The following is a 13,142-nucleotide window of genomic DNA, read 5'->3' on the forward strand; positions in this document are numbered from 1 at the left end:
CCAACTGTAAAGGCAAATTCACCACAGGAATAATGGTCAAACAGGAGTCAGACAAAACATATTTTCCAAAAGCTGGTGGAACAGAAACTACAACTCCTTGGAAAGTAGAAAAATAAAAATAAGATTAAGAGCCAAATGGCAAATCAAGGGCTCAAATGATACAATTGTAAATCAAGTCAAATATAGAAAATGTAGAGTGAATTTTAAAAAATTAGAAAGATTAAGGAAGCATGAACAAAACTGGATAAAAGAGGAAGATTAGACTGGATTTTGTTTTTGAAAGGTGAGCATTTATTGCCAGTCCCCAAACTGCCCTCAAAGTTGGTGGCAAAGCTACAGTTCCTGTAGCATAAGTACACCCACAGTGCTGATAGGGAGGTTTTCAGAATTTTGATCTAGCGATAGCGAAGGATTGGTGATATATTTCCAAGTCAGGATGGTGAAAACTTGCAGGCAGTGTGTTCCCAGGTACCTTGCTGCCCTTTGCCTTCTGGATGGTAGCAGGTTTGGAAGGTACTGCCTAAAGTGCCTTGGTTGGTTCCTGTAGTGCATCTTGTAGATGGTACACACTGCAACACTGTGTTGGTGGGGGAGGGAGTGAATGTTTGGGCTGATTTGTCCTGGATGGTGCCAAGCTTCTTGAATGTTACACTCACCCAAGCAAGTGGAGAGGGTATAATGATAGATAAGGAAATGGTGCTGAAACTTTGCTGGAACTGGCAATGGGACCTGATGACAATGCTCAATGATGTCAGAAAGGCAATAGCAGAATCTAACCACAATCTTTCAAATATTTTTAGATATGGAAACTGGCAATTCTCTAGTCTTTTGGCACAATAATACTTCTGTTCAAAGGGTGACAGAAGGAAAAATCAGACAATTACAGCCTTAAATATCAGTAGCCAGTAAAGTTCTAGCAGCCATAATAAGATGAAGTTAATATTCCCCTGCAAAGACAAGGGTTAATCAAGAACCAACTAATATGGGTTTATAAAAAGCAAAAACCATGTTTTGACACACAACGGAATTCTGGTACATTGAAAGAAATGCTGTTGCTAGGTTTCTGAATTTGCCTTGGTGCCTGAAAAGATACAGGAAGTAGAATGCTGGTTAAATTATGGCACAGCTAGGGAGTTGCTTTATAAATATAAACAAAGAGCAGGGAGAGGCGAGGGGAGCATGGGAGAGAGAGAGAGGGAGACAGTATATAAAGCAAGATATATGTAGAGAGAGATGCATTCCTGGGCATGCATACACAGAGAAGGAAATGTAGCAATTAGATTGGATAACTATAGGTATAAAGTAGTGAAAATCTGTTACAACAGGCAATGGGTCCCCCAAAATGGTATTCCATCAGAGGGGAAATAGCAGAGGTTCTGACCACAATCTTTTGGCCATTTTTATGCACTCTTCATAATGTGCAGACAACCCACAAACGCACTGTGCGAACTGTGAAGAACTGTAGATAACTTCCAAACTGGATCAACAGGTTAAGCAGGTTGAACAGCTAAAAACCAGGTGAAATTTATAGCAGATAAATGAGAGGCAAAACATTTTTGAAAAGACTAAATTAATAAATGCCATATACTAATGTTTTACAAAGATTTACAAAAGGAGACACTTGGATTCAGCCATACAAAAGGAGGAAAATTTGGAAACTGAGGAAGTCATACTAGATCTCAGTTTTAACAAGACAGCAGAGTACAAAAGCAAGAAAGTCAATGGCAAACCTCCACAAATCATTGGTTCAGAGGAATAATTCATGGGATTGGGCACTGGCAAGACCAGTACCTACTGTCAATTCCTAACTGCTCAAGAAGCTGGTAGCGAGTCTCCTTGAATCACTGCAGCTCATTTGGTATAGGTACAGACACAGTGCTATTGGGGAGTTCCAGGATTCTAACCCAGTGACATAGTTCCAAGTCAGGATGGTGTGTGGCTTGGAGAGAAACTTGCAGGTGCGTTTCCTTGCATTTGTTGTTCTTGTTCTTTGTGATGCAGATTTGAATGGTGCTTTCAAAGGGGGCTTGGGGATTTTCTTCAGTGCATCTGGTACACACTACCGCCACCATGCACTGGTGGTGGATGGGGTGTCAATCAAGCAGGCTACAGTGTCCTAGATGAGGCGGAGCTTCTTCAGACTCAATACTGAATATTGCACAAGTCTTAATGCCTTTGGGCACTAACTCATTGTTTAAGGAGTTGTCAGTAGTACAGATTATTGCAGACATCCCCACTTGACCTTGATGAAGGACGCAAGATCATTGTTGAAGCAGCTGGAGATGGTTTGGTCTAGGACCCTACCTTGAGGACTCCTGCAGCATTGCCCCTGAATTGAGATGACTGACCTCCAACAACCACAACCATCATTATTTGTGTACGGTACAACTCCAACCAGCAGAGAGTTTCTACCTGACCACACACACTCACAACCCGCTCCCCTCCCATCACCACCCCATCCCCCATCTCATTCCCATGGACTTCAATTTTACCAGATGTTACATGGTCAAATACTGCCTTCATTTCAAGAACAGGCACTCTTACTTCACCCCTGCACTTCAGCTCTTTAATCCATGTGTGGATCAAGGTTTTAATATCATCTGGAGCTGAGTGGCCTTGGCAGAACCCAACCAGAGAACAAATTGGCTGAGAGGATTAAGGTGAATTCAAAGGGATTCTTTAAGTATATTAAAGGAAAAGAATAACTAGAGAGAGAATAGGACCCATCAAGGACCAAAGTGGACACGTGTGGAACCCGCAGGAGATGGTGGAGGTTCTCAATGAATATTTCTCCTCCGTGTTTACTGTGGAGAAAGACAAGACGACTTGGGAAGCTGGGAAAGTTAGGGGTGATATACTGGGGACAGTTCGTATTACAGTAGTGGAGATGATGGACATATTAAAATGTATGAAGGTGGATAAATCTCCTGGCCCTGACCAGGTATATCCAAGAACGCCATGTGAAGCTAGAGAAGAAATTGCGGAGCCCTGGTTGAGATAGTTGCATCGTTAGCCATGGGAGAGGTGTCAGAAGACTGGAGGGTAACAAATATTATGCTTTTATTTAAGGAGGACTGCAAAGAAAAACCTGGGAACTATAGACCGGTAAGCCTAACATCTGTGGTGGGTAAGTTACTAGCGAGGATTCTGAGGGATAAGATATACTGGCATTTGGAAAGACAGGGTTTGATTGGGAGTAGTCAGCACGGTTTTGTGCATGGGAGATCATGCCTTACAAATTTGTTAGAGTTCTTTGATGAAGTGACCAGGAAGATTGATGAGGACAGGGCGGTAGACGTAGTCCATATGGACTTCAGTGAGGCCTTTGATAAAGTTCCAGAGCAGTAAGGCTGCTCTGGAAGATTAGATCACATGGAATCCAGGGAGAGCTGGCAAATTGGATATACAATTGGCTTGTTGGTAGGAAGCAGAGGGTAATGGTGGAAGGATGCTAGTCGAAATGGAGGCCTGTGACTAGAGGTGTGCCTCAGGGGTCAGTGCTGGGCCCTTTGCTGTTTGTTATCTATATCAATGATTTGGATGAGAATGTACAAGGCATGATCAGTAATTTTACAGATGACACTAAAATAGGTGTATTGCAGACAGTGAGGAAGGTCATCAAAAATTGCAGCAGGATCTTGACAGCTGAGGAAGTGGGCCAAGAAATGGCAAATGGAGTTCTATACAGATAAGTGAGAGGTGTTGCATTTTGGAAAGTCAAATCAAGGTAGGACTTGCATGGTGAATGGTCGGACCTTAGGGAGTATCGTGGAGCAGAGGGTCCTTGGAGTTCAGGTGCACGGTTCTCTAAAGGTGGAGTCAGAGGTAGATAGGGCAGTGAAGAAGGCTTTTGACATGCTGGCCTTCATCAGTCAGGGCATTGAGTATAAAAGTTGGGAAGTTATGTTGCAGTTGTACAGGATGTTGATGAGGCCGCACTGGAGTAGTGTGTTCAGTTTTGGTCGCCTTGCTATAGAAAAGATGTTATTCAACTGAAGAGAGTGCAGAAAAGATTTACAAGGATGTTGCCAGGAATCAAGGGACTGAGTTATAGGGAGAGATTGGACAGGCTAGGACTTTTTTCTTTGTAGTGTAGGAGTCTGAGGGGTGATCTTATAGAGGTGTATAAGATCATGAGAGGCATGGATAGGGTGAAAACAGAGTCTTTTTCGCAGGCTTGGGGAATCGAGAACTAGCGGGCATAGGTTTAAGAGCAACTTTTTTTTAAAAACAACTTTTTTTTAAAAACGATTTTTAAAAAAAACACAGAAGGTGATACGTATGTGGAATGAGCTGCCAGAGGAAGTGGTTGAGGCAGGGACATTGACAACATTTAAAAGGCATTTGGACAGATACATGGATAGGAAAGATTTAGAGGGATATGGGCCAAATGCAGGCAAAAGGAGTTAGTTTAGATAGGCATTTTGGTTGTCATGGACCAGTTTGGGGCAAAGGGCCTGTCTCCGTGCCATAGATTCTATGATTGGTATGGAGAGAAATGGGCCAAATGCAGGCAATTGGGACTGGCTTAGCGGTAAAAACTGGGCGGCATGGACAGGGTAGTCTGAAAGGCCTGTTTCCAAGCTGTAAACCTCTAGGATTCTATAATTGGGTATACAGATTATAAGTTTTGATCTGATCCTTTAGCTTTAGTAACATTTAGCTCTGTCTATAACATGGTATTCTTTTTCATGCATGTAGTCCTGTGTTATTGCTTCATTAAGTTTAAGGTACACCTGTCTCTGCTTCTGGCACCCTCTTACGTTTTGAGCATCATACTTCAGGAAAAATGTCAAAAGATATGCATGCTGACAGTGGTGAGAATGTGAAATTTGCTATATGTGAGGTGGACGAGGTGAAATACATAGATGCATTTAATAGGGGAGCTAGAGAAGTAAATGAGGGAGAAAGTAATAGAAGGATATGTTTATAGGGTGAAACGAAGTTTGGTGGGAGGAGGTTCGTGTGGAGCATTAATAACAGCATCAACCAGTTGGACTGGTTGGCCTATTCCTATGCTGTAAAATGCCATGCATGTTCACTTTTCTAGCTAAGCTATTCAAAGCCAGTTTGTCCAGACTCCTACGTGCACTTTCTCTCGGAACTGGCAAGCCGTGTCCTAGCAAGCAAGTGAGATGGATACTGTGCACTAATGAATATTCGGACTGTCATGAGCCACTGTGATTGACTGTTGGGCCTCACAAACAAGTTTGGTACCCTTTGATGTACACGTACATGGCTCCCAATACCTGCCACAGCTAAATATCCAGCTGTGAATGGAATGGGACAACACTTGGCTTCTCAGGTATTGCCAAAAAAATGCTCCATTCAAACAGCCTGAAATATTTGAGAGAATATACAAGTACCCTGACTATTGTTTACTAATTATCGCTATAAATCCCTGTGGCAATGAGCTTGGTTCTCATACTTCTAAGAGGAAAAAATGAATTGAACCTTACAGAAATGTTGCTAGAACCCAATTCAGGCAACATAATCCAAAAACATTACAGGTAGCCAGAAATAATTGTCTAATGTCTCATTCTACTCATTCAATAACTATCTTAACGAAAGTTCCACTTCGGATTTTCTGCTTAAACACATGGATTTTGTGCTCGATCCTGAGGCACAAAATCAAATAATTTAGTGTTGTTTCCAAATAAGTTAGAATTCTTTTGATACCTACAATTGTGCAAGTTTGTTGTTGATGTGTATTTTTCTACATCACTTCACATAATTTTAGAAGCAATTTAGCTTTAACTAAATATAATGGGATCAAGGAGCAACACAAAGTGAAACATAATATACTGAACATCCTATGGTGCAGATTTTGCAGTCAGTGGTGAAACTACAGTACTGGCTGAGTGTAACTGATTGAGGGAAGCGGCCCACAAGGATCCAGCAATCAGTGGTGCAGACTTCCCCTTTCCTGGCACTAATTTGAATCTGGCACCAAGTCAAGGACATTTGCAGACATCGAGCAGCGGTGATGTCACCAATCAGAAGCAGCAAATCACATTGAAGATTTCTCATGAACAGCAAACCAGAAAGTAAAATGCATCGATAAACCTACATATTTCATAAATTTTAGAGTGTGAAATAAATTTTGGGTCATACACATTAGAAGTCGGAATATCAAAGACAACTTTTTAAAAACTGACATTATGCAAATATAAAATGTGTTTTCCAAGGGCCAAAGGGAATGTTTAGTTGTTGTTATGATTTTGTACACTGTTTTTAAAAAAAATTAAACTGTCCATTTTTCTTTCGAGGGGTTTCAACGGTGATATTAAAACATAAAAGGGGAAGTTCTCAGTAGTTCAGTGATTTCAAGATTGCTGTCTGTGGGGATTTGATCAGTACATCCTGTGACACAGCAGGGAACCATTTCTGGATTTTACAGTGTCCACACACGTGCAATTAAACACAAGTTTCACAACACAATGACGGCCAATGCTGACAGTTTTGCCATTGCTACAAGCAAAAAATCCAAGGTAATGTATAAGGTATGTACATGAAATACATTTATACATATAAAATAGTGTGCTTACCTATGAGTGGGGGCTCATCTATAGTAATGCCCTGAGATCTAAGATGTTTCTTGATACAAGCTAGTCGTTGTACATTGGGTCCCCAGCGTCTACCCAGTTTATGCACATGTTGAATCTGAGTCACAAACCGCATTTCATCATTCAGTTTGCACTCGGGCCTCCAGTCAGAGGGAGGGATCACCCGGCACATGCCATACTTCTCCATCTGAGTTCTGACAGATTCCACATAAACTAATGGATCATGAAACTCCTTCTGGGTAGGCCTGAGAATGGGAATTTCTCCAACCAGTGCCATGCCAACCTTGTTGCCTTTCTCCTGTTTTACTGAAGAGTCTTGTGGCTTGTGCGAGGACTCTGTAGCTGAGGTAGAACTATTTTCGCTGGAGGCACTTTCCAATTTGCTCTGTGCTTGTTTGCTTGGGGTGTTCTTACCTAAGGATGCCTTCCTAAGCCTCTGTCTTTCACTATTTTTCACTGGTGTTTCACACTTTATTCGTCCATTAGGTAGAGTTTTTTCTTTTGTATTTGTTTTATTATCTTTTGCTCCTGCTGTACACAAGTTAGCTTTCACTCTCTTTGAAGGTGACTGTGGTTTCACTATATGGTTGGCCTCCTCATGCCTTCTTTTGGAGGTCCGCAATCCTTCCTTAACATCTCTGACTTCAACTTTAGTGGATGCTTTCCCATTCATCTTTCCATTTAGTTTGACACAGCTAAGTGCAGCACCATTTGAATGGGACGTTCCATTGGATAGCACCTGTTTTCTTGATTTTGCATTGCTGCTTTCAGTTTTCCCTGAGATTGTATTGTTAACAGCTACACTGGAATTGACATGGTTCAGTTTGGTTTCCTTGACCGGTTCTTTCTTGGCTTTGGTGTATGTAACATTTCCTTTTGTCACCGTTGCAGTGTACTTCACAGTTTTGGACGGTGAAGGTCTGACCTCCCTATTCTTTTTGGCACTAGGTGCAGCCGCGCCTAACGATGGAGTCTGGGCAACACCATTCACCCCCTTTGAAACCTGCAACAGAACAAGAGTGATTAATATAGGCATCCCTCAATGATGCAAAAACTCATCTCACAGCAACTAACTGTCTACATCAGAAATAACCAAATATGCAGTTACATAGTGTCTGATCATTTCCTTGGGATATTGCAAGTGCAGTCACCATTATGTAGAAAAACACCACAGTCAATTTGCACAGTTAAGCCCACAAAGTGCAAATCTGATTTTGGTGGTACATTGGCTGAGGAAAGAACGTTGGTCAAGATGCAAGAACTCCCTGCTCGTTTTTGCCCATTGCCTCTGGATCTTTCATGTTTGACAGCAGGCTGATCTTCATCTGAAGGACAGTGCATTAGATGTTACCGCAGTTCTCCTGTGCCACACAGCAATATAAGCTTACATTCTGTGCACATGTTCTGGAGAGGAATTTAAACCCACAACCTTCTGATGCAAGGGTACTACCAATTGAGCCAAGCAGATACTGTAGTTACTAGAAGAGATAAAAATAGAGACATTTTCTTTTCGTTAATGGAGATCATTTAAATAACATTGACCATACTCACCATGAAACGATTTTGTAAGTGCAAGTTCATCTTTCCATGATTAACAATTGCACACTCTCATCCCAAGCCAAATGGGCTTTTGACTAATTCCCAGTATCTTCCCAGCCTCGTTCTTTAAACAAATATTTTGGAAATGAACACAATTGGCCATGTGTATTCTCACACACCAGTTTTTGCTTTGCACGACCATGCAATTTTGCCACCCTTTATTTGTTGAGTTCCAAAAGGCGATAAATATAACTTTTGCCTTTGATTTCTAGTCCCTAGAACATGATGTTGGCAGCAAAAGTCAGGTCCACAGATCCGGCAAGTAAATGTGCCATTCAGATCGGGTGTTACCCAACAGCTTTGACCACAGCTCAATCCAGAGTTACCTTTCCCTTTAAAAGCAATGGTACTACAGATTCCACAACTAATCTCAATACCACTGGATTGGGCTAGGGAAAGAGGGAGTGAGGGAACAGGGGTTGGGTATAGTCTGAGTTCTCATTCCTGAATACAGCCTAGTGACTCTTGTGGAGATCATGGACAGGCTTTGCTCAGTAGTGCCCAAACACAAGTTAATAATAATCTTTTAGGGTATTACCAGAGGGTAACTGTGAAAACACACTCCAACAAGCAGACAAGAATTCAAAGAACTATTAGCAGTGGCCAAAAAACATGGCATTAGCCATCTAAAAGGTAGCCTGCATCTGTACTGAAGCTTATGGTCACTAGGGAGGATTGAGGAAGGAGGAGGTAGTAGTAAAGAGGAAAGTACCAAAATATAGTACCAAAATGGGCGGCACGGTAGCACAGTGGTTAGCACTGCTGCTTCACAGCTCCAGGGACCTGGGTTCGATTCCCAGCTTGGGTCACTGTCTGTGTGGAGTTTGCACATTCTCCTCGTGTCTGCGTGGGTTTCCTCCGGGTGCTCCGGTTTCCTCCCACAGTCCAAAGATGTGTGGGTTAGGTTGATTGGCCATGCTAAAATTGCCCTTAGTGTCCTGGGATGCGTAGGTTAGAGGGATTAGTGGGTAAATATGTAGGGATATGGGGGTAGGGTCTGGGTGGGATTGTGGTCGGTGCAGACTCGATGGGCCGAATGGCCTTTCTCTGTGCTGTAGGGTTTCTAAGATTCTAAGATTTTAACCGCATATTCACCAGCATGTCATATGCATATTAGGTGGCTACATAGGTAGCTTAAATCAAATATTCACCAGGCCTCAATGGTCTTCAATGATTAACAACAGGAGACAACTAGAGTCCCACAACCAGTTCAGTAATAGCATGGGTTGGAGCAGCAGAACTGGAAGCAGTGACCATGATTTTGGCTACCAGTGCTATACAGATCATAGTAGTTCACGCACGAGGGAGAAGCTGCAAACAGGACTTAGAAAACTAACTGGATACTGGTCACACACTGTGGGGCTTCAAATTCCTTATAGGACAATCTTCAGGCAATTGCAAGGCGGCTGAAACTGTCAACTTCTTCCATTGTTAAGTTAATCGACAGAACAGTGTAGATTTACCACCCCCATTTCCTAAAATAATAAACTCTCCCTGAAGATCCAGCAAAAATTCAGAATTATAGGGAAAAGCACACAAACCCACGACAGTACTGCTAAGAACATAACCTGACCTATAGCTCACTTGCTGCAGGTGTTGTTGCATTGTTCAGAGACCTGTCACGGGCTAGTGCGAGTACGTGAAGATCAATTGAGACTGCCATATTCTGCTAAGCAAATGCCTACATTACCTAACAGCTTGTAAAGTTCCAGCCACCAGAGGGTGCTATTAAGCCTTCACTGTCAGAGGATTCACTCGTCAGCAAAGTAATGAACCAATGTGCAAACTGTAGGTCCGGAAAAATGTGCTTGAAAGTGATTTTAATAGTTTTATTTTGGGCTCCTGCAAAGACCAAGAAACTAATACCTACGGTCACTAAGATTAAGAAAACCTTTCTTCCTAATCATAAGATGAAGTTCATACAATTATCGATTTTCCATCTTTGGCTTTCCGAGGGAACAATTCGTGTGTGAATTTGCAGTGTGGAACAAGAATCCAGAATAGCTTTTTCCTCTTCCTAGCTGATGGACACTGAAGACAGCTGTTTACACTTCTCCATTTCCTAATGCCGAGGCCATGCCATAGACAGTCAAATCCAATTTCCTTGTAAATTTGCATGACTCTGCACCGTATAGGTGCAGTAATAGCATGAATTTTGGAAGAGGGGTCACAGCTATCTCTTTTATGAAGAGTGGAGGGAAACAGGAACTTGAAATTTCATACAGATTAAAGAACCATAGCTGTTTTAAACTTTTTCAACATCCTACTCTGGTATCAATGGCTGCGCAGAGTAAATCAGTGTAATAGCAACATGGCATCCACAATATAAAACGGTGTCAGCAAGGAAACTTAAAACAATCATGAAATTAGATTGTGTTTTGGTCCTTTTGTCAGGGTAGACACAGCTTGCTGCCTGCTAACCAAATCAATATAAATCACAGTTCCACTCAAAACAGGTTGCAGTTAACTATAGTACCATTCTGCAAAGAAGAAAGGATAGTGAAGAAACAAGCTACTACATTCTTCAATAGGCTTGCTAACAGCCTCTGCACAATTGGCAACCTTTATTGGGACAATTCACTACGCTAAATGACCACTACCATATTGCTACAGATGTTTCGATAAAATAGACCTTGCTTTGTACCTTTGTTTGCTGAATGACAACAGCACAGCCGAAAGCACGATGGCAGCCCTTTCAAGCACTTTCACAAGAGACTATTTTCAGATAATAGTGGGTGGCCTATTCATCCAGCAGGTTTTTAAGGCATGTAGGATTTGTTGACGATGTATTGAACAGAGACTCTTACATTTTTCTGTGCAAGTTTATTGAAACCACGATAATTGGGAAGGCTGTTTTTTAACCACATAGTCTGATGAGTGTTTATCCTACATGCATGACTAAGTGGGAACTGCACTGTCAGATGTGGCAAATTTCAGATGAGATATTATACAGAGATCCCATCAGCCCACTCAGTTGCGAGTAAGTGATCTCATAGCACTATTTGAAGAATCAGGAAGCTCTCCCCTGTGCCCTGGCCAATATTTATCCCTCAGCCAACATCAAACAGATCATCTAGTCGTGGGAATTTGCTGTGCACAAATTGGCTGCCATGTTTCCTACATTACAACAGTGACTAAACTCCAAAAATACTTCATTGGTTGTAAACACTTAGGGATGTGTGAGGTCATGAAAAATACTATATAAAAAGCTCTTTGCTATAATCATATTCAATTATGACTGAACTGATATAGCTGATATATATTACAAAACTATTTGTATTTCTGCACATACTGGACAATCCATTCCAATTATACCGCAGAGCAAATTCAGTAATAAAATTCACAGATTTAGAGGTTATTTATGAATGTAATGCTTGAAAGTCAGCTGTGCCTGTATAAATCTACCCATGACCTCTTGAAAATTAGAGGAAGGTGAGACAGTAAGGGGAAAATATATAGAGGACAGCAATATTATAAGTGCACTCATAGATTGCAGAGGAACACAACCTCTGCCTAAGTGCACAGTTACCTAGAAAGAGCTGCTTCCAAGGAAGGGTATGGGTGCTGCCAAAGGTAAGTCTGCAAAGTAAACAAACTTAAACAGAATGCAATCCAGCTCAGGCAAAAGTACAGCACTCCAGACATGGTTTCTCATCCACAGTTCACCTTCAGATTATTTTCTCTGTTTGAAAGCTAGACCATTCCATAATAGTTCAGAGTCCTGAGTATTGAACGCACATCTGGCAGGCCTATCATTTCCAAAAAGACTTCACTGCATTTATAAAACTACATTTGGCAAAGGATTCGATCCTTCCCCCACCATTGTAATTCTGCAAATTTTCCTTGAAATATTTTAATTTACATCTTTAGAAAAATCTCAGTGTATTAAACCTAGCCTGCTCCAATTTTCATTTATAAATAGCCTTTGAAAACCTGATTTATCTATTTGCCTGTCAGCAATGTTCAAGGTTACAAAACTAGTTCTTCAAAATGCTATCAGTAAGCTAAGTTCTTGTATTATCACACAGCAGCAATACATTTCAATTCCAGATTTCAAAACAAAGCATATCGTTAACACATTATAAAAAGATCCTGCAGAGAATGGGATATCAAATCAAAATATTCTGCATTCAATTTTCTACTGTGTCTAGTTGTTTCTTCAATATATTTGAAATTCTAGGAATGGAAAGAATTTTTGAGGAACGGAAAGAAAGGATGAGAAGAAGGAGGGGGGGCATGCGGGGAAGCAAGTCAATCTCCAACTGCCTGACAAAACTGTTTTTACAAAAGTTGCATCATTCCTCCCTCATCAAAATATATCTGACCTCAGTTATACAAAACACAGCATCAAGTCAATTATACCATGTTAGTGTCAACTGGAAATATTTGTTCTAAATACAGTCAGGCTGATTGTAAATTTGATACCAAACCTGTATCAGCCAATACCTGGAACAAACCGCTTTGCCCCAATCATTCATCTTTAATTACAAAACATCTATCATTATTGAGAATGCATGCTGGATAAAACTGTTATCAAAACCATGAATTAAGAGAGTGGTAGAATCAAGATGTTTCCAAAACATTTACTCATCGGTTGCTTATTAAGATGCTGGCTGTTGCGTAGTCGTAGCAATTTTTGCTTGTTGTTACAACGGAACTTGTTTGTGCTGGCAGCAGAGTGGAAAATATTGAAACAAACAGATGTCTCCCAATGTTTTACAAAGATTTCAATACAGGAACTATGATGCAATTTGTTGCTCCAAGGTGCACAACTAGAGACGCTGTGCTACATACAACAATGGCAATAGTTGGGATAGGTACATTTTCCAAAATGAAAGGAATGCTCGTATTTAATGAGCTTCAATCGGCACTGCACTAGTTTAGCAGACACCAAGTTAATCATATAGCAGTGACACTGTGATTATGGATTAAATGCAGTTACAAAACTAGTTCTAGAAGAGCTTCTCACTATGATTT

At 41.1% G+C, this 13,142-nt stretch overlaps 1 protein-coding gene across 3 annotated transcripts in view; it reads right to left on the reverse strand.

Annotated features, from left to right (window-relative positions):
• The window catches only part of LOC144511281 (protein Jumonji-like), a 444,126-nt gene that overhangs the window by 76,585 nt on the left and 354,399 nt on the right, over window positions 1-13,142 (reverse strand). For all 3 annotated transcript variants that reach the window (XM_078241463.1, XM_078241473.1, XM_078241483.1), the window contains one exon: window positions 6,549-7,569. In XM_078241463.1, coding sequence (XP_078097589.1) covers window positions 6,549-7,569 — 1,021 coding nt within the window. The remainder of the gene's footprint in view (window positions 1-6,548; window positions 7,570-13,142) is intronic.

The sequence above is a fragment of the Mustelus asterias genome, chromosome 2 (assembly GCF_964213995.1).
Source record: "Mustelus asterias chromosome 2, sMusAst1.hap1.1, whole genome shotgun sequence".
Lineage (NCBI taxonomy): Eukaryota > Metazoa > Chordata > Chondrichthyes > Carcharhiniformes > Triakidae > Mustelus > Mustelus asterias.